The following is a 20,650-nucleotide window of genomic DNA, read 5'->3' as shown; positions in this document are numbered from 1 at the left end:
CTGGGGTGGGGCCCTGTGCCTCAGTTACCTCATCTGTAAAATGGGATTAAGACTGAGAGCCCCATGTGGGTCAGGGACCGTGTCCAACCCAATTTGCTTATATCCACCCCAGCACTTAATATGGTCCCTGGCACATAGTAAGCGCTTAACAAATACCACAATTATGATAATAATAATAATGGTATTTGCTAAGTGCTTACTATGTGTCAGGCACTATTATTATTATTATATGTCAAAACAGGAGAGCATGCATATGTTTGTGTGTCTGTATCCCTCCTCCAGACTTGGTCATTCTCTAGATTAATTTCTGCTGGCAGAACCTTCCCCGAAGGCAGAGGGCGAGGCCGGGCCCACCAGCCCCCGGTCCCTTCCTTATCCGGGGATCCTGACGTCTCAGGCCTGGGAGGGGAAGTCCACCGTGCGGCTGACTAGGCCAGTGGGGTCCTGGGATGTCAGACGGTTGACGATGCTGAGAAAACGCTGAGAAAACGCTCCGAGGCCTCTGGTCCCGTTCCTGCGAATGGCGTGTTGGGGGCTTCGGTAGGGGCTGACTCATTCCCGGGCCAGGACCCCCTGCCCCGCCAAGCTTGCCGACATCCCACAGTGCCGGGACTGAGGGATCTCGGCTTCCTGTATCAACTGGGCTGGGAAAGGGGGCCTCCCCCTGCCACCCCCTTCCCGGGCTTGGACCAGAGCACTTCGGGCACTGATCGCCGTCTCTCCTCCTTCCCCTCCCACCCTCCCGTTTCGCTGATCTGCACCTGAGGCCTCCCAACCTTTGCCCAATCCTGAAGGCAGTGAGGACCAGGCTGGTGCTGTTATGTCCAGACCTTTGTACTCTGCCCCACCTCTAACTGATTTCACTGTCTGTCTCCCCTTTAGATTGTAAGCTGCTTCAGGACAGAGGTTGCGTCCACCGATCCCACTGTAGGGTACTCACCCAAGCACCTTGTACAGTGCTCTTTTCACAGTAAACGCTCAGTAAATAGCATCAGTGGGTCAGTTGAAGTGAAACATTGCCGGTCCACAAGGGGCTCGCACTCTAATAGAACCCCTAGTCCACAAGATTTTTTTTTTTAATGCTGTTTGTTAAGTGCTTACTGTGCCAGCCACTCAGGGGTAGGTAAAAGTTAATCAGGTTGGACACAGTCCCTGTGCCACATGGGGCTCACAGTCTTCATCCCCATTTTATAGATGAAGTAACTGAGGCACAGAGAAGTGAAGTGACTTGCCCGAGGTCACACAGCAGACAGGTGGCAGAGCCAGGACTCAGAATCTTAATCCCCATTTTACAGATGAGGTAACTGAGGCACAGAGCAGTTAGATGACTTGCCCAAATTCACACAGCAGACAGGTGGCGGAGCCAGGATTAGAACCTAGGTCCTCTGATGCACGGGTCCGTGATCTTGTATTCTCCCAAGCTCCCAGCACAGTGCTCTGCACACGGTAATAAATACCGCTGGTTGATTGATTGATTTCCATTAGGCCACCCTGCTCCTCTAGTAATCCATTCTTCTCTCCTCCTCGCATAGTGGAAGGAGCAGAAGCCAGTACTGACTTGACTCCCCCTTCATTCTCACTGTAAAGTCAATAATAATAATAACGATGGTATTTATAAAGTGCTTACTGTGTGCCAAGCTGTGTACTAAGGGCTAGGATCTGGGGCAGTCATGACACGGCACTTAGACTGGATCGAGTTTCTGTCCCCTAGGAGCTCCCTATTTAAAGAGGGGGAGGGAGGGTTGCTACTTACTGGAGTATCTGTGGGCTGAGAAATGTGCCCAGCAGCTGTGGAGCAGGGCAGGCACGGGCAGGAGGAACTGGAACTCCTTGCTCAGAACGTGACTCAGACGTTATCTTGCTTCCAGGAACTGGCGTCTGGCTGCTGTGTGCCTGTTTGTCAGACATCTGTCTGCTGGGGGCCGGATGGGTGAGAGGTGGATGGACTATTCCCGGCTCCAGCCCTCCTTCCCTCCCTCCCCCGACTGGTCTAGGTTCCTCTCTAGTCCTGTGGGAGGGATGATCCTGATGGGAAAAACTTCCCTCCTGCCCCGGGAGTCACGGGCCTCCAACCAAGCAGGCCCTAGCGGGGGCCACAGAGAGGGGCACAATAAGTCACCTTGCCTGGCAGGGGCCGGGTGAGAGGCTGGAGCAGGGGCTGGGGCAGAGGCTGGAGCAGGGGCTGGGGCAGAGGCTGGGGCAGGAGCAGGGGGCAGAGGGAGAGGCAGGGACACCAATGCTCGGGCCAGAGGCTTGTCTGTGGCGGCTCCCACCTGAGGGGCTGGGTTAATCGACAGTGCCGCAACGTCCGTGTTCATTCCTTGCCCCTGCTCTGGTCTCTTCTGAGGTGTAGGGTCGGTCTGGGAGAGACCCAGGGGCTAGGTTGGGGGCAGAGAGAGAGAGAAAAGAGATTGTAAGAGAAAGATGAAGAAACACACGCCAGGGGAGAGGGCAGACTGAAACTGGACCTGCCTGGGGGCCGGAGCCTGGGGTTGGAAAGATTTCCGGTTCAGGTGTCGGGCTACCAGTCTCAGAGGGAATGGGCAGGCTACCCAGGGCCCTCGGACCACAGAGACCAGGGCTGGCTCAGCTTCCGGAACTGAAGAACCTCGAACTAAAAATATGATATGGTCAAAAGCTGCAGATCGAAAAAATGTACTGGTGAGCGTGTGCTTGGGGGAGTGGAGAGGAGGGATGAGTGGAGGAGAGGAGGCCCTCACGGCAATGGGGGAAGGAGTGAGTGGAGGAGAGCAAGACGCTCAGGGAAGTGGAGCGTGGGAGGTGTAGAAGAGAACAGGAGGAGCTCAGGGGAGTAGAGGCTGGGGTGAGTGGCCGTGAGTGGCTGATCCAGACAAAACTGGGACACGGGGAAGGGCCAGGTAAGGGCCCGGAGGAGGAACCGAGTGAGATTCCGTCCCGTCTGGGTTGCGATGTGGCCGGAAACGGTCTGGGGTGGGGGCACCGGGTGGGCTTCCCACTGAGAGGAGGGAGGCTGAGAAATAGTGAAGGGCCTGGGATCTGGGCCATTCATTCATTCGATCTTCAAGCGTCCTGGCGATTCAATCAGAAATCAGCAATATTTATCATTTATTCATTCACTCGTATCTATCGAGTGGTTACCGCACGCAGAGCACTGTACTAAGCACCTGAGAGAGTACGATATGACAATAAAAAGACACATCCCTGCCCACAACGAGCTTACAGACTAGAAGCGGGGAACTCTGGCCACATATTGGGAGCCCCGTGCTAAGCATCAGGAGCTGTACAGTAAGTAGACATGATTCCTGCCTTCAAGAAGCCGAAAGTCTAGTGGATAATTTGATCGGTTCATCTCTTTCGGGTCCATTTGCTCAGTTTTTCTCTTTTGTGGAAACTATCGCTCCTTGTTAAAACGCAAACTCTGCCCGCCTTGCCTGCCTCCTCCCTGCCTGGCCTGTCAGCTCCCCGAGGCCGGGGTCAGAGGTTATGCTGAGCCTGCAGCCACCCTGCGGATGGCCCTTCCCCTTTCTCTCCCCCGCCACCCCCTTCCTGGGGTGTGCGACCTCCCCCTTCGTGTTCCCAGAGCGGGCCGGGCCGAGAAGCTTCCCCGGCCCCCTCCCCCGTCTTCCCAGAAGAATAACAGCCTTGTCTGAGGCGCAGGGGGGAGCGCCGAACCCCTCCACGGCCACCGAGGGAACAGAACGTCCCCCTCCCTCTCTCGCTCTCCATCATCCCGAGCTCCAGTGTCGGTGCCCGCAGCCGGAAACCTTGGGCCAGAGCCCGGCCGCCTGGGGCCGGAAGCGGCGGCGGGACCGGTTCAGAGTCAGTGGGTTGGTGTGGAGCAGTGCTGCCTCCTTTTTTTTTTTCTTTTTTAATGGTATATGTGCCTGGCACATAGCTCTTACTATGTGCCACGCACCATACTGAGCGCTGGGGTACATACAAGCAAATCAGGTTGATCACAGTCCCTGTCTCACATGGGGCTCACAGTATTAATCCTCATTTTACATATGAGGGAACTGAGGGCCAAAGAATAATAATTATAGTGACAGTTATGGCATTTGTTAAGCACTCGCTATGTACCAGGCACTGTACTAAGCGCTGGGGTGCATACAAGCAAATTGAGTTGGACACAGTTCCTGTCCCACGTGGGGCTCACCGTCTCAATTCCCATTTTACAGAAGCGGTAACTGAGGCCCAGATAAGTGAAATGACTTGCCCAAAGCCACACAGCAGACAGGTGGTGGAGCTGGGGTTAGAACCCAGGTCTTTCTGACTTCCAGGCCTGTGTTCTATCCACTAGGCCATGCAGCTTCTCTCAGTTCTCCCCTCCCCTCCTACCAAGCCCCCTGCCCAGGAAGGTCCCTCAGGGGCTCATGCGAGTGACAGTCCCTGAAGAAGGGGAGGGGACAACTGTCCCCTTTCCCTTCTGGTTGTTTTCAGCCCGAGTCAGAAAGGCTCAGTGATTCGGTGGGTTGTGGCGGAGGAAGGAGGAATGCTGAAGAACAATCATTCATTCATTCAATCATATTTATTGAGTGCTCACTGTGTGCAGAGCACTGTACTAAGCACTTGGAAAGTACAATACGGCAATAAAGAGAGACAGTCCCTGCCCACAATGGACTCACAGTCTAGAGCCCAATCAATACAAGTAAACAGGCATCAATATAAATAGATAGAATTATAGATATATACATATATACGTAAGTGCTGTGGGGCGGAGAAAGGGGAAGCGCAAAAGGGAGCATGGATCCCTGTGAGATTTTTGCCACGCAGTTGGATTTGCTCAAGGGGTTGGTTTATCCTCAGTGGCTTAATGGAGCTGGGTGGGTCGGGGGAAGAAGGGGTGTGTGTGTGTATGCGCATGCCTGGTGAATTTTCATCATCAGTCTCATCAGTGGTATTTATTGAGTGCTTACTACATGCAGACCACTGTAGTAAGCTCTTGAGAGAGTCCAGTACAGCAGGGTTGGCAGACACGTTCCCTGCCCACTATTAGCTTAGAATGTATAGAGGAAGACAGACGAATATGAATAATTTGTAACATATATAATTTACAGACACGTACGTAAGTGCTGGGGGGCCGAGGGTAAAGAGAGTCCAGAGACACCCTGACCCACCCTGCCCTTCTTCTTGGAAGCCATGAGCCTCAAGGTGTTTCAGGGGGCCACTCTGGCACTGGTGAATGAAGCACCCTGAATTCTGAAGGAGGGCCCTCTCTGTAATGTACTCTCCCGAGCACTCAGTACAGTGCTCCGCGCACAGTAAGTGCTCAATAAATACCTTTGATTGATTGATGTGGTCGGGATCAATAATCCTTCCTAAGCAGGTACGGGGTGCTGAGCACCAGTCGGGACTCAGAAGTCTGTGCTAACCGTTGGGTCGGTCAGTCAGTCAATAGTATTTACTGAGCCCTTACTGTGTGCAGAGCAGTATGTAAGTATAAATAAATAAATTACTGGTATGTTCATAAGTGCTTTGAGGCTGAGGGAGTGAATAAAGGCGTAAATCCGAGTACGAGGGTGACGCAGAAGGGAGTGGGAGAAGAGGAAATGAGGGCCTAGTCAGGGAAGGCCTCATGGAGGTGATGAGCCTTCAATAAGACTTCGAAAATCGGGGGAGTTATCGTCTGTCAGATAGGAAGAGGGAGGGCATTCCAGGCAGGACGCGGGCAAGAGATCAGTGGCAAAATAGACGAGATCAAAGTATAATGAATATGTTGGCACTAGAGGAGCAAAGCGTGAGGGCTGGGCTGTAAGAGGAAATCAGGGAGATAAGATAGGAGGGGGCAAGGTGATCGAGTGCTTTAAAGTTGATGCTGAGGAGTTTCTGTGTGTTGCGGAGGTGGATGGACAACCACTGAAGGGTCTTAGGTTCTGGGGTAACGTGGGCTGAATGTATTTGCAGAAAAATGATCCAAGCAGCAGAGTGAAGTATGGACTGGAGTGGGGAGAGGCAGTAGGTGGGGAGATCAGCAAGGAGGCCGATGCAGGAATCAAGGCAGGGTAGTATGAGCGCTTGGATTAATAATAATAATGTTGGTATTTGTTAAGCGCTTACTATGTGCAGAGCACTGTTCTAAGCGCTGGGGTAGACACAAGGGAATCAGGTTGTCCCAGGTGGGGCTCACAGTCTTAATCCCCATTTTGCAGATGAGGTAACTGAGGCACAGAGAAGTGAAGTGACTTGCCCACAGTCACACAGCTGACAAGTGGCAGAGCCAGGATTCGAAGCCATGACCTCTGACTCCAAAGCCCATGCTCTTTCCACTGAGCCACGGGCATTAGTGTAGTAGCAGTTTGGATGACGAGGAAAGGGAGGATTTTAGCAACGTCGCAGAGGTCGAACGGACAGGATTCGGCGACAGATTGAATATGTGGGTTTCTGAGGAACCAAGTTTACGAGCTTGTGAGATAGGGAGGAAGGCGGTGCTCTCTACAGTGACAGGAATGTCACGGGGAGGACGAAGTTTCCGAGGCTCGGGGCCAAGGACAAGATAATCCATTCAGACCCAATCTCTGTTCTTGGGAGAGGTCAGACACAACGAGCGATAAGAATCAATTATGGACAAGGAGGAATGCAAAATTAAAGAGTCCAGTGAAGATTTAGGAGAAGTAGAAGATTAAGAAGAAGTAAGTGGGCAGGCCTCAGGCTTCTCGCTGTCCAGGGAAGCAGTTCGGGGTGTCAAACTGCAGCGGCCTTGCCAAGGTGAGGAAAGTCGGGAGGGCTGGCTCCGTCCCTCAGGTGTCTGGGCTGCACTCAGCCTGCTCGCACACTTATCTGTAGTAGGAGGAGGACGATTCCTTGTTACAGCATATGTTGAGCGCTTTTTTTTTATGGTATTGGTTTAAACATTTAGTACCGGGCACTGTACTGAGTGCTGGGGTAGATACCAGCAAATCATTTGGGACACAGTCCGTGTCCCACGGGAGACTCACGGGCTTAACCCCCGCTTGACGGATGAGGGAACTGAGAGTCAGAGAAGTGAAGTGACACGCCCAAGGTCACACTGCACGTAAGCTCATTGTGGGCAGGGAATGTGACTCCTTATTGTTGTACTGTGCTCTCCCAAGCAGATAGTACAGTGCTCTGCACACAGTCGACCTCTGGCCCACGTCCCACCTGTATCCTGGAGTGCCTTCCCTTCTTAAATCTGCCAAACTAGCACACTTCCCCCCCTTCGAAGCCCTACTGAAAACTCACCTTCTCTAGGAGACCTTCCCAAACTAAGCCCCCCTTTTCCTCTGCTCCTCCTCCCCTCCCCATCATCCCAACTCCCTCCCTCTGCTCTACCCCCCTCCCCGCCCCACAGCAGTTGTGTACATATGGACGTATTTATTATTCTATTTATTAATGATGTGTATATATCTATAATTCTATTTATTTAGGTTGATGCTATTGATGCCTGTTTACTTGTTTTGATGTCTGTCTTCCCCCTTCTAGATTGTGAGCCCATTGTTGGGCAGGGATTGCTATCTGTTGCTGAATTGTACTTTCCAAGTGCTCAGTACAGTGGTCTGCACACGGTAAGCGCTCAATAAATACAATTGAATGAATGAAACGAATGAAAGTAAGTATGCTTAATAAATACGATTGAATGAAAAGCCAGGATTAGAGCCCTTCTGACTCCCAGGGCTTTGCTCTTTCTACTAGGCCACAATGCTCACTCGGTACGGTGCAGTGTACTAGCTGCCTGGGAAGTACCAAGTAGCAAAGTGACACATTCCCTGCCCACAAGGAGATTTCACTCTAACAAACATATAGGTATTTACAACTCAAGTGGTCAAAATCAGTCATTTGAGTAGCCATGTATTCACGAGGGCTAGAATTGGCCAAAGGGGTGCTATGGCCTGGGGGCTGGAAGTTAACTGGGGGAAATTTGATAGGGAATGTGGGATTTTAGGAGGACTTTGAGGGTGGGGAGGCTGGGGTTTGTCTGCTGTGGGGGACGAGGGTCGTCCAAGCTGGGGGAACGGAGGGAGTGAGCAAGGGAATGGAGGTAGGAGAGTTGAGAGTGAGGTGTGGCTAGAGAGGAGTGAAGACGTAGAGTTGGGGAAAGGTGGGAAATGGAGCGGAGGGCATAGGGCGTGGAGCTACCGAGCAGTGAGAAGCGACGGATGAGCTCGGTGCCCCCTGCCCGGCTGGCAGCCGTCCAGGCTGGACTCCGCCTTGCTCACCTCACGGCTGGTGAAGCCTTAGACCCGACCTTCCAGACCCTCTAACTCTTCCCAGTGGCCCCCCCCCCCCCCCCAACCTCAGTTACTTCAAAGCACTCTAGACTGTAAGCTCATTGTGGGAAGGGAATGTGGCCGTTTATTGTTATACTGTACTCTCCCAAGCACTTAGTACAGTGCTTTGCACACAGAAAATGCTTAATAAATCCAACTGAATGAATGAACTCCACCCCTACTTTGAGAAGCTGGCCCCATGCATATGTGTGTGTACGTACGTATGTGTGTGTGTTTATTTGTGTGTCTGTGTGTACATGGGTGGGGGGCCTGGAGAAGATGTGTGTGTTTGTATGTATGTGTTTGTACTCTGCCTGGGTTCGTATCCCGGCTCTGCCACTTGTCAGTTTTGTGACCGTGGGCAAGTCGCTTCGCTTCTCTGTGCCTCAGTTCCCTCATCTGTAAAATGGGGCTGAAGACCGTGAGCCTCACGTGGGACAACATGGTTACCCTGTGTCTCCCCCAGCACTTAGAACAGTGCTCTGCACATAGTAAGCGCTTAACAAATACCAACATTATTATTATTATTAGGGGGGAACTGGAGAGACTGTGTAGGGGGCGGTACACTGCAGAGGGTGTGTGTGAATGTATGTGTTTGTATACACGTGCGTGTGAGGGGCCTGGAGAGACTATGGCGGGAGGGGCCGCCTGGAGAGGGTACGTGTGTATGTGCGTGTGTACACATGTGTTGGGGACCTGGGGAAGCCCAGGACGGATCCTGCCTCCGCCACCTGTCAGCTGTGTGACTTTGGGCAAGTCATTTAACTTGTCTGTGCCTCAGTTACCTCATCTATAAAATGGGGATTAAGACTGTGAGCCCCACGTGGGACAACCCGATTACCTTGTATCCGCCCCAGCGATTAGAACAGTGCTTGGCACCTAGTAAGCGCTTAACAAATACCTGCCTGTCTTTTCCCACACGGAGGGGCCTCCCTGCTTGGGTTGGAAGCCGCCTCAGGGTGTGTGTCTTTGTGTCTGACTCTCTGTTGTGTGTGTGTGATAATAGTAACAGACATTTTCCCCGTGCCCCCCTTGCAGGGCACACCTCCCCGTCCTCTCCGTCTTCGATACCGCAGGTTGGCACCCCACGGGCCTGAGGGGCCGGAGGCAGGTGCCCAGGGTGGGCGATGGCACGGGGTGACTTGGAGAGTTATGAGCGTAGAGCGGGTACAGTCCGGCCGGTTCCGGGATCTGACCGGGCGACCCGGTGTGCTTGGGGGTCACAGGCAGGTTGGGCTGTGCCCCTGCCCTCACCCCCTCTCTCCCCACCCTTCCTGCAGCCCACCTCAGCTCCAGCAAGCCTGGCTTTGCCTCCCTCCATGCGGCAATGGGGCATAGCTGAGGGTGCTGAGATCTTAAAGGGAGGAATGCAGTCAAGCTGAATACCACACGCTCCCCCACACATACACACGTATGCACAAACACACAGGCAAACCCTGCAGGCACGTGTGAATACACGTGGTGCACCCATATGCCAAATACGTGCTTGTAGATGCTCCCAAATACACAGAATTTTCCAGTTATATGTGTCCGCGTACAGCAGGGCGCAGTGGATAGAGCCCGGGCCTGGGAATCAAAAGGTCATGGGTTCTAATCCCGTCTCAGCCACTTGTCTGCTGTGTGACCCTGAGCGAGTCACTTCACTTCTCTGTGCCTCAGTTCCCTCATCTGTAAAATGGGGATTGAGACTGTGAGCCCCACGGGGGACAGGGACTATGTCCAACCCAATTTGCTTGTACCCACCCCAGTGCTTAGTATAGGGCTTAGCACATAGTAAGTGCTTAACAGTTATCACGAGTATTATGATGTACACTAATATGTGCACCAATGAGACGTGCACACGCACACATAACACACGTGTGTCTTTGTAACTGGTTGCTCCTTCTGTTCCTGAAAGCCCCTGGGAAATAAACTGGGAGACCCCAGGACCAATGTGCTGCTGTTTCTCTGTCTTCCAGCTGGGAGAGGGGGAGATGGGTGAGGCTTTTTTAATTTTGGGGAGGCTACAGGGGCCAGGTCCCCTCCCCACTCTGTCCCATTCCCCTACGCCTCACCTCCGGCCTAGTGTTTTGCCCAAATTGAGCTCGGACCTCATGCCGGCCCTGGACGAGACCTCATTCTAGCCATCCTAAAGAATGGAAAGACCGGACTTGGTGTCATCTGGGCTAGTCTCCAAAGGGGTCGGGGGCCCCACCGGGCACAGATCACCCACTCAGGTCTCCCTTGCGGATGACCTGAGGGTGGTGGGTGGGTAGCAGACGGGCAGATGGAGCCCGAGGAGAGGAAGAGAAGGGAAGTGGGACAGCGAGGCTCTGCCTCCCATCATGCCCCGTTCAGCATCCTCTTGCCCCCCGTTGGGTCAGTGTGCTCCCTGGTCAGTGCCTCTGCCCAGCAGGGTCCCTCTGGTGCCAACAGAGTCTGTATGGGACCGAGATCTGACCAGGTGGCCCCGTGTGCCCGGGGTGGGTCACGCAAAGGTTGGGCTGGGCTGTGCCCCTGTCCCCCCCGCCCCAGCTTCCGCCCCCTCCCTCCCCACCGATCGAGGGCATCGTAAGGGGGTAAGGTTGGATTCTGGGCCGAATGGGTCTGGTCGGGGTGATCTGGACTGCCCCCCCTAGGGCTCTGCGGGGCCCAGTCCCGACGGGCACAGATGTCCCTGGGCCGGTCCGCTCGGCCCCTGCCCCCGGTGGGGTTGGGCATCTGCGGCTGGAGGGCAGAGGACGCCCCCGGGCCCAGGCCGCATCAGCTTCTCTGCGTCTACAGGTGCCAGGTCGTCAGCGGCAAGTCCGGGTGCTGTCCCGGTCCACTGGCTCGTTGGGGGCTGCAAGTTCATTGTGGGCAGGGAATGTGTCTCATATTGTTCTTTTGTACTCTCCCAAGAGCTTAGTATAGTGCTTTGCACGGAGAAAGCGTTCAGTAAATACGATTGACCGACTAACTAGAGGAGCTCCCAGTAGGCCGGGTGGTCCCAGGTAGGTGCGAGCCCAGTGACCCGGTCTTCTTGTCCCTGTGGTGGAGATTACAGAGTCGTCGGCCATTGCGGGGCCCGTGTGGCCTAGTGGAAGTCAGAGCAGATTCTAATCCCAGTCCTGCCACTTGCCTGCAGTGTGACCCTGGCCGAGTCACTTCACTTCTCTCTATCTCAGTTTCCTCAACTGTGAAATGGGATGCAATACCTGTTTTGCCGCCTTTTTGGATTGTGAGCCCCATGTGGGACAGGGTCTGACCTGATTAACTTGTATCTAACTGAGCGTTTAAAACAGGGCTTGACACATAGTAAGTGCTTAAAAAATACCATGAAAAAAAAAATAGCTAGTCAGCCCAGGCGATGAGCTCAGGGACAAGCAGACTGGTCAAGGCTGACTTGAGTGTGGGTAGCCCAGTCTGCAGCTTGTGACCTCTTGGGTGAGGTCAGGGAATCCATGGCAACCCAGTGCTGGGTATATGTGTCTTTGTGTATTCTTGCCTGTGTGCATGCTTTCAAGTGTATGTGTATGCGGGCACATACTGTATGCACAAGCATGTTGGGAGTATGTATGTGTGCATTTTGGCACTTTGGGCTGTGTTTGTGTGTGTATGCATGCACGTATTGTGTGTTCGGTGTGTGTGGTGCGGGCGTATGTATGCGTTGTGTGCACATTCATGATGGGATGAGTGTGCAGGGGTTTATATAGCGTTGCTCATCTCTGTGTGTGGGTGTGCACGCACGTGTTGGGTGCCCATGCGTAATGGAGCGAATGTGTGTATGCGTGCACATTGTATGCCCACACAGAATGGAGTGAATGTGTGTGTTTGGTATGTGCACATCTGGGTGTATGTTTGTGAGTGCATGTATCCACTCACCCACTGTGTGCATGTGAACTGTGGACTGTATATACAACTAAGTGTGGGTTTGTGAGTGGACACGTATGCCTGCGTATATAACAGGGGAACGCATAATGGGGAGTGTGCACGAGTGTGAATGGTTTGCACTTGTTTCTGAGTTTGCGTAAACTTGAATGTGTTGTGTTGTGTGTGCCCGATGGAGGGTGAGAGAGGGAGAGAGAACAAAGGAGGGAGAGGGAGAGAGAGGACAAGAGAGCGAGCGAACCGGGGACGGGAGGCCCGGTGAGCGGCTGCCCCGCTGGCTGCGATTGCGTCAGCAGGCATTCGGAGCTGGCGTGGGGCCCGGGCGGCCACGCTGGGTGTGTTTACAGCCCCGACCCTGGCGCCCTCTCCTGCAGCAGCAGCCGCGCCGGCTGCCGGCCGGTCGGCCGGCTGACCGGCCGGCCGGCTGACCGGCCGACCGGCTGACCGTCCGGGGGACCCGGCGTGGGAGGGAGGGGAGCCAGCGGGGCGGAGGCCGAGAGCTGTCGGGCCCGCAGGGAAAGCCTCGGCTTGGGATGCTTCTCTCCCCACCGCCGGACGGCAAGCGGCCGGCGAAGCCGCCACGCTGACACCTTCCTGCCTATGACCCGCCTCCGGCCCGCCCGGGTGGCCTTTCCGCCCGGATCGGGGACCCCGAGGGCCGGGCTGAGGGGAAGGAAAAAGCCTCTCTGGTCTTCAGAAGTCAGACAGAGCGTGGCGGGAACCTCCACACACCACAGCCCCGGAACCTGCCCGTCCTCACCCCCACAGCGGGCACAGCTGCGTGCCAGCTGCTGGGTTCCTGGAGAGAACAGGCTTGGTGTCTGACCTCAGAGAGCTTCTGGTAGGGGATGATGATGGGGCGAACCTAGTCCCTGCCCTCAGGGAGCTGCCAGACCATGGGGAGGTGGGATGGACTTAGTTCCTGCTCCCGGGGAGCTCCCCCATCTCATCGGATAGATGAAGTAGACAAGGAGCCCCGGATCCAGTGGGAAGATGGGACGGAAATAGTCCCTGCCCTCAGGGAGCCTCTGGTCCCGTGGGGAGATGGGACATAAACAGTCCCTCTGGGAGCCTCCAGTCTAGTTGGGGAGGTGGGATGGACACAGTCACTGGCCCTCAAGGACCCCCAGGTTGGTAGGGGAGTTAAGGTCCTCAGGAGCCCCTGGTCCAGTAGGGAAGACGGGATGGAAACGGTCCCTTCCCTCAGGGAGCCTCCTTTTCCTGGGAAGATGGGACAGAAAAAGCCATTCATTCATTCATTCAATCGTATCTATTAGGCGCTTACTGTGTGCAGAACATTGTATTAAGCACTTGGGAAAGTACAATACAATGATAAACAGTGACATTCCCTGAGTCCTTCAGTCTGTTAGGGGAGATGGGATGGATACAGTTCCTGCCTTCATTCGGGGAGCCAGGACGGAGACAGGACGGATTCGGGCCTTGCCCTCATGGAGTGCCCAGCCCGGCACGGGGTGAGACGAGTCCACAGCATACTCAGGCCGTCCAACCCGTCAAACTGCAGCTAACCCAGGAGACCACCCTCCAGGCTCGGGATGGAGGGACATTTCAGGTCCCGCAGTGTTCTGAGCCAACTGGGCCCTGTCCTCGGGGGCCTCCGTCTTTCCTGCCCTCTGCCTGCCCCCACCCCACTGCTGTCCCCGCCTCTGGAGGGGGGCTGGACGCAGAGACGCAGCGACTCAGGGCGAGCTCGCCAGAGACGGAGCCACGCGGGGGTAGTCTTCGCTCCAGGCTCCCACTTGCCGTCCCCGGGGTTCCGAAGGCCCGCTAGGAACGGGGAGGCGGGGGACGGAGAGGGACGGGGCTGCCACTGTGGAGGTCTGAGGCCAAAACGGGCACCTCGTCCCTTGCCCCGGGTGGACCGACCCAGCCCCGGCCTGGACCTGAGAACCGCGCTCCTCGGAGGGCCTCCGCCCCATCTCCGTCCCTGTCCCCCCTTTCTGGAGGAACGGATTCTTTTGGTTTCTCCTCCCCATACCGGCATCTAGTCAAACTGTCAATTTCCGTCTGGTCCCGCGGCCCGAGAGGCGACAAGCTGACCCGGCCCTCTACTTACGGGTCGCAGCGGAGGCTTTGCGGTGGCTGCGGAAGGCGGGCCCTGAGGACGGGGTGGGAGAGGGGCGACGGGGGAGCACCCCGGGGATGGGACCCGCCCCATCTGGAAGCCGCCCCCTTCGACATCTGTGGAGAGAGAGCGCGACGGGACACAGAGTCGGAGAGACAGAGACGGAGAGGGTGGGGAGGATTGGAGTCAGGACTCCAGTGCCCGGCCTTGGGCAGGTCTGGTCTGGTAGCTGGAGACGGGTCGGCGTCTCAGGGCCGTGTCCTCAAACGCCTCTGTACAACGGACCGCTCCCCTCACCCGGCTCTTCCCGCGTAAGGCGGCTCGGGGCGTCCGGGCCCGTGTGGGGAAGGGGTGGGAGTGGGAAGGGACGGGGTCCTCCGGGGCGAGCTGGCCGGGCAGCGGCTCACCGGCTTCTCCCGTCCCTGCCTTCCCCTCACAGGCTCCTTAGAAAGAGAGCTCAGACGGCATGCAAAGTTGTGACAGCTCTGGAGACAGTACTGAGGAGCCTGTCGGTGGCGGCCTGCGCGGGAGACCGAGGCAGCCTCGGATCGTGGTGATCGGCGCCGGGCTCGCCGGGCTGTCCGCGGCCAGAACCCTCCTGGAGCACGGATTCACCGACGTCACAGTGCTCGAGGCGTCGGACCGAATCGGAGGCCGAGTCCAGAGCGTGAAGCTCGGTAAGGGGGCCGGGAAGGCCGGGGCGCCGCTCCCCGCCCCGCGCCCGGTCCGGGCCGATGGAGGGGGCGATGCGGCCGGCTGACCGGATGCCCCAGTTGGGGAGGGCGGGTGGGCGGGGGGAGATTCCCACCCTCCGTGGAGTTGTGGGGACTGTGACGCCAGGCCGTGATGGCTTGGGCTGCGCTGACCCGGGGCCCGGACCCACTCCGCCCCCAGGGCACAGAGGGCAGACCTGTCCCGGTTGCGGCCTGACGAGGGCCGGTTTCCACCAGTCTCACCCACCGGTGGGTGGGACGGGGTGGCCAAGGGCACATCAGGGGACCCCGGGCCCCTCCATCAGGGCCACCCTTCATTCTGGGGTGTGGCAGTGGGGGACCGGGATCTCTGGAGGAAGGGAGACCGTCCGGGCCACCCAGACAGAGATTCAGCTTCACTGAAACCGAGTCACTCTGCCCCTTCCCCTCATCCCCCTCTCCCTCTGGCCAGTCAGCAGTCCACTTGTGTGTGGCCAGTTGTCCTGCCGGTCCCAAGTGTCAGGTGCGCGGGAGCCACCGGCGAGGGTGGTCGTGCCCTCGCTACGACAGGCGGAGCACTCGTGGTCGGTCCATCCCTTTCCCCTTTGCCTCTGACCCCTTGCCCTCTGGTCTGCCGGTGCTTCCCTGTGGGCAGGGTGAGGTAGGGGCTCTCGTGGGCTCATCCCCTCGCGCCTGCCCCTTTAAATGCGTCACCCCATCCTGGCCCGCGTCTCTCCGATCCCCGGTCCAGGGGAAGCCTCCGGGTTTCAGCTTGGAACCAGATTGGGGTTGGGAGTGGGAGGCGGGGAGGGGGTGAGTCAAGGCCCCGCAGACGCAAGTCACCCCCGTTCTGTCCCAGCTGGACGGCCGGGTCTACGGCCTTTGATCGGGCCCTGGGATCATTCTGCCCAACGGCTTCGCGCCCTCTCTCTCTCGTGCCCTTGCCCTTGCAGACACGATCACTAAGCCGGCTGATTGGCACAGTGACTAGCTCCCTCCCCTCCCGACCACTTACTGTCTGTACCCAGAGCCCAGACAGGGTTGGGTGGAGGGCACCCCCCATCTCTCTGACAGAACCCAGGGGTGATGAGGTCACCGATATGTCTGCTGCCTTTCCCATCCCCCTCCCACTGTCCTGAATGGATTCCCCGGCGTACGTGGGTATGTGGGCAGTGAGTCTGGGTGAGTGTGTGTATGAGAGAGAGAGAGAGAGTGTCTGTGTGTGGGGGTGCGGGGGATGGGGGAATGTTGCCAGTCCAGGCCAGGGAGAGGAGCTTCTTGTCTGGTTGAATGATGCACTTGTGTGTGCTGAGGAAAGCGTCCTAACATCTCCGTGCCTGGAACCTCTGCTCTCCCTTTGACCGGGCACCGGGTCCAGTCCCACGTTTCCCTTCCGGGGTGTCGGAACCCAGGGTGAAACCCTCTAGGGGACGGAGGGGAGGAGGCTCGTGGAAGCTTGGGCCTTGGTCCTCTGATCTCCCGCAGCCTGCTTCTCAGTCCTCCCCAGCCCTTGAGCCCGTTGTCACCCGAGGCCCCGGTCACCATCTCTCCCGGTCACCCCGGTCCCCGGCCGTCCAACGGCTAGAGACCGGCCCCGCTGTGGGGATGCAGAGGTCACCGAGGCTTGGAGGCAGAGCCTTAGGGGCGGCGACACCGAGGGGAAAAGATCTCAGGGCTTTGTACGGCCAGCGGGGCCAGATTCGCCGGTGACCCGGGAAGCCGGTCAGAGGCTTCAAGAGACACCAGCCCTGCTCTCCCCAGATCCCCCTGCTGGGTGAGTCCTGCCGAATCCGACCCCCGGGGGCTTCGATGGGGAGCGCGGGCTCTGCCGCTTGTCTGCTGGGTGACCTCGGGAGAGTCACCTCGCCTCTCTGTGCCGCAGTTCCCTCATCTGCAAAATGGGGATTAAGACCGTGAGCCCGATGCGGGACAGGGACTGCGTCCAAACTGATTTGCTTGTGTCTCCCTCGGTCCTTACTACGGTGCCCGGGACATAGTAAGTGCTCAACAAATCCCACAGTTATTATAAGTGGGTCTCCTCCACCTCTCTCCCGGTAACGATAACACCGATCACCGTGGTAGTCGTTCGGCACGTACTACGTGCCAGGCGCTGAACTCAGCACTAAGAGTGGTACGAGACGGGCTAGGCACGGTCTCTATCCAACGTGGACGCAGCCCAAGTAGGAGGGAGAACAGGGATTGATCGACTCTCCATTTTACAGATGAGAGAACTGAGCCCCGGGGAAGTGAAGGGGCTTGCCCAAGATCACACGGCAGGCCACTGAAGGAGCTGGGCTTAGAACCCGGGCCCTCCGACTCCCAGGCCCGCCGTGCTGGTTCTCCCACGGTGACAAATGCTTCGTGCCAGACAATCGGTAATTTAGGTTGGCTCATTCACCGTGCTGAGAAGACACGTCTCCACAGCGCTGCCACTTGCCCCAGCTCTGTGCCTCCCCGATTTCACGTCTTCCCCTCACCACTCAGGGCCGTGGCACCGTGGAGGTGGCCTGGCTGCATCCCCGATGTCGGATCCGATTCCGGTGCCCGGGCTCGGTCTTCCGCCTGCCTGGGCCGTCCGTTATTAACCCCGCTCGCTCCAACCCCCGACTCCCGCCACCCGGTGGGCCCGCCAGCAGCCTGACGGAGCCCACGCGCCGGGGCCCACGCCTCTATTTTTAGCCACCGCCAAGTTGATTACATTCCGTCCCTTGGCGGGGGCAGGGGAGGGCTGAGAAGAGGAAGCGGCCGACTTCCTTTTCAGACCCAGCGGGTCTCAGGAGGCGTGACCCCAGACCGGGCCGGGTTCTGGGGGCGGAGGTCCGGTGGGGATGAGGGTCTGGGCTGAGGGCCCGGCGGGGCTCCAGCTCCCCCACCCTTCTTCCTTCTGTTGTCCGGCGTGGCCTTTGCTCGGTGCTTACTGAACGCCAAGCAGTAGGCTAAGCGCCGGAGTAGATCCATGACAGTCAGGTTGGATACGGTCCCCTTCCCACACGGGGCACGCGGCCTAAAAGGGAGGGAGATCGGGTACTGACTCTCCATTTTACGGTTGGGGAAACTGAGGCCCAAAGAAGTGAAATGACTTGCCCTAGATCTCACAGCAGGCAAGTGGCAGAGCCGGGATTAGATCCTAGGTCCTCTGACTCCCAGGCCCGTGCTCTATCCGCTAGACCACGCTGCTTTCTCTCCTGCAGGGGTTCCGTGGCTCTGGGGCGCTGCTGCCCTTCAGGATCCCGACTGATGCCGGCCTGGTCTGTGCCAGCTGGGTCTGGGCTGGGCCTGGCTCCTGGCTTCCGGGCGTGGGCCCGGACCCGGGACTGGCCGTAGGATTGTCTGAATCCTCTGGAAGCCAGCCAGGACTCTCCTTACTCAAGTGCTCCCCTTGCCCCCCACCCCCGAGGCAGTCTGCCCAGCCCCAGCTCTTCCGATCCTTCAGGCGGCCCAAGGTGGCTACCGATCCCTGAGGGAATCCTGGGATTTAAGGAGTCCCTCCTCTCTCCCCCTCCCGCTTCCCGCTTGCCCCCGCCGCTCTTCACCAGCCCACTTGGCCAGCTGCGGCCGAAGCCGAGATATCTGCCCAAACCTACCCACCCGGCCCCCTGGGTTCTGGCAGTGTGACCTCTGACCGTTGGGCCTCCCTTCTCTCCCGGGCTTGGCTGGTAGCGCTCCCAAAACTCGTTCACCCCTGGGTTTCCCCGGGCCCCTGTGGGAAAGCGCTAGGTGGGGGCAATGCCCCTTGCCGCCACTCCCGAGTGTGGCCCAGAAAAGGTGGCCCGAGCTTGCAGCATGGGGGATTTAGGTTGGATCAGGGAGAACTTTCTACTCCGGGTGTGGGATGTGAGGGAGACTGCCCGTGTATGTTTGGCTTTTCACCGGAGCCCTGGGGCCGGGGCTGGGGGAGGGAGCAGGGAAAGCGGGGATTGTTGGAGTAGGTCGGAAATGGCCACGCTTGGTCCTGGGCCTCAGTGGGCTCCCGTCTGAAGCTTTACAGACCAGGAGTGGAATGATGGGGGTTGGGGGGGTGTCTCCCCTAAGTCTAAAAGATCAGAACAGCCCGGTCTGAGGTTCTAGAGGCAAGTTGGTGGATAAATGACGGATAGGTGGATAGGGGTGTTTGTATGAGAGGGAAAGAGAGAGAGACGTGAGGTAGTGGGAAGTTTGTGTGCGGTGTGGGTGTCCTGAGTCTAGGAGAGTAGAAGAGTCTGGTGTGAACCTTTACTAATGAGGTGGTGGGAAGGATGAGTGCTCGCGTGTCTGTCCTGATTATGTCTCCTCCCGGTCTGGAGGTCTTCCCCTCATTCTTAGCCCGGGGCAGGCAGAGGGCATGGCCTGGGCCCCACCCCCGGGGCAGTGTGGTCAGAGCACCGTCCGGCATTCCTGCCCCTCCGCTAGCAGCCCTCTACCTCCCCGCTGTCACTGGCGCTGCTGCCGCCGCAGCTGAAGGAATCGTCGGGGGCCCGGGGCCGCCCCGAGGAGCCTGGCGGAGTCCGTGAGCCGGCCCCCGTCCCCCCTTCTGCGCTCCCCACAGAGCACGCCACCTTTGAGCTGGGAGCCACGTGGATCCACGGTTCCCATGGAAACCCAGTCTACCATCTAGCAGAAGACAATGGCTTACTGGAAGAGACGACCGATGGGGAGCGGAGCGTGGGCCGGATCAGCCTCTACTCCAAGAACGGGGTGGCTTACCACCTCACCAACCACGGCCGGAGGATCCCGAAAGATGTGGTTGAAGAATTCAGTGATTTATACAACGAGGTGAGGCACCGGGGTCTGGTCCGCGCCCACCCACCCGGCCATCTGGGACTTTAATTCAACCCGGCCGAAGGTGGGGGACGGTGTGCGGAGCGCCGAGGAATGGCCGAGGGAGGAAGAGACGTGGTCCCTGCTCTCGAGGGACTTACTTACAGCCCGATAAGTGCTTAGTACAGTGTTTTGCACACAGTAAGTGCTCAGTAAATGAGATTGAATGAATGATGGGAGAGACAGCGCACACCCATGCACACACACATGGTATTCATTCATTCAGTCGTATTTATCGAGCGCTTACTGTGTGCAGAGCACTGCACTAAGCGCTTGGAAAGTACAGTTCAGCAGCGGAGACAATCCCTGCCCAACAACAGGCTCGTGGTCTAGAAGGGGCAAGACAGACATCAAAACGAGTAAACAGGCATCATTAGCATCAATATGAATAAGTAGAGTTATAGACATATACACATCATTAAAATAAATAGAATAATAAACATGTACATATATACACGAGTGCTGTGGGGCAGGGAGGGGGCTAGAGCAGGGGGAGTGAGTTGGGACAATGGCGAGGGGAGGAGGAGCAGAGGAAAAGGGGGGCTGAGTCTGTGAAGGCCACGTGGGAAAGTGTGTTGGTTCGGTGAATGTGAGGAGGGAAGGCATGCCAGGCCAGGGGTAGGACGTGGGCCAGGGGTCGACGGTGGGACAGGTGAGAACGAGGCACAGTGAGAAGGTTAGCACTGGGTGGTTGGGGGCGGGACAGAGAAAGGAGCCCTTAAGGGGCATTTTTTTAAGGGTTTTAAGTGCTTACTACGTGCCAGACGCTGTACTAAATGCTGGAGTAAATACAAGGTAATCAGCTTGGACAGAGTCCATGTCCCGTATAGGGCTCACAGTCTTGGTCCACATTTTACAGATGAGGTAAATGAGGCACAGAGAAGTAAAGTGACTTGCTCAGGGACACACAGCAGACAAGTGGAGGAGTGAGGATTGGAACCCAGGTCCGTCTGACTCCCAGACCCATGCTCTATCCACTAGGCCACACTGCTTCCAGCCTGATGGGGGGTAGAGTGCACATG

General features: G+C 57.2%; 1 protein-coding gene across 2 annotated transcripts in view; it reads left to right on the top strand.

Annotated features, from left to right (window-relative positions):
- SMOX (spermine oxidase) overlaps positions 1 to 20,650 on the top strand; it is a 95,030-nt gene that overhangs the window by 64,535 nt on the left and 9,845 nt on the right. For both annotated transcript variants that reach the window (XM_029046471.2, XM_029046470.2), the window contains exons 2-3: positions 14,579 to 14,816; positions 19,357 to 19,583. In XM_029046471.2, coding sequence (XP_028902304.1) covers positions 14,606 to 14,816; positions 19,357 to 19,583 — 438 coding nt within the window. In that variant the 5' untranslated portion in view covers positions 14,579 to 14,605. The remainder of the gene's footprint in view (positions 1 to 14,578; positions 14,817 to 19,356; positions 19,584 to 20,650) is intronic.

Source organism: Ornithorhynchus anatinus, chromosome 18, assembly GCF_004115215.2.
Source record: "Ornithorhynchus anatinus isolate Pmale09 chromosome 18, mOrnAna1.pri.v4, whole genome shotgun sequence".
Lineage (NCBI taxonomy): Eukaryota > Metazoa > Chordata > Mammalia > Monotremata > Ornithorhynchidae > Ornithorhynchus > Ornithorhynchus anatinus.
The sequence above is the reverse complement of the archived record's forward strand: the minus strand, read 5'-3'. Positions and strand labels throughout refer to the sequence as shown.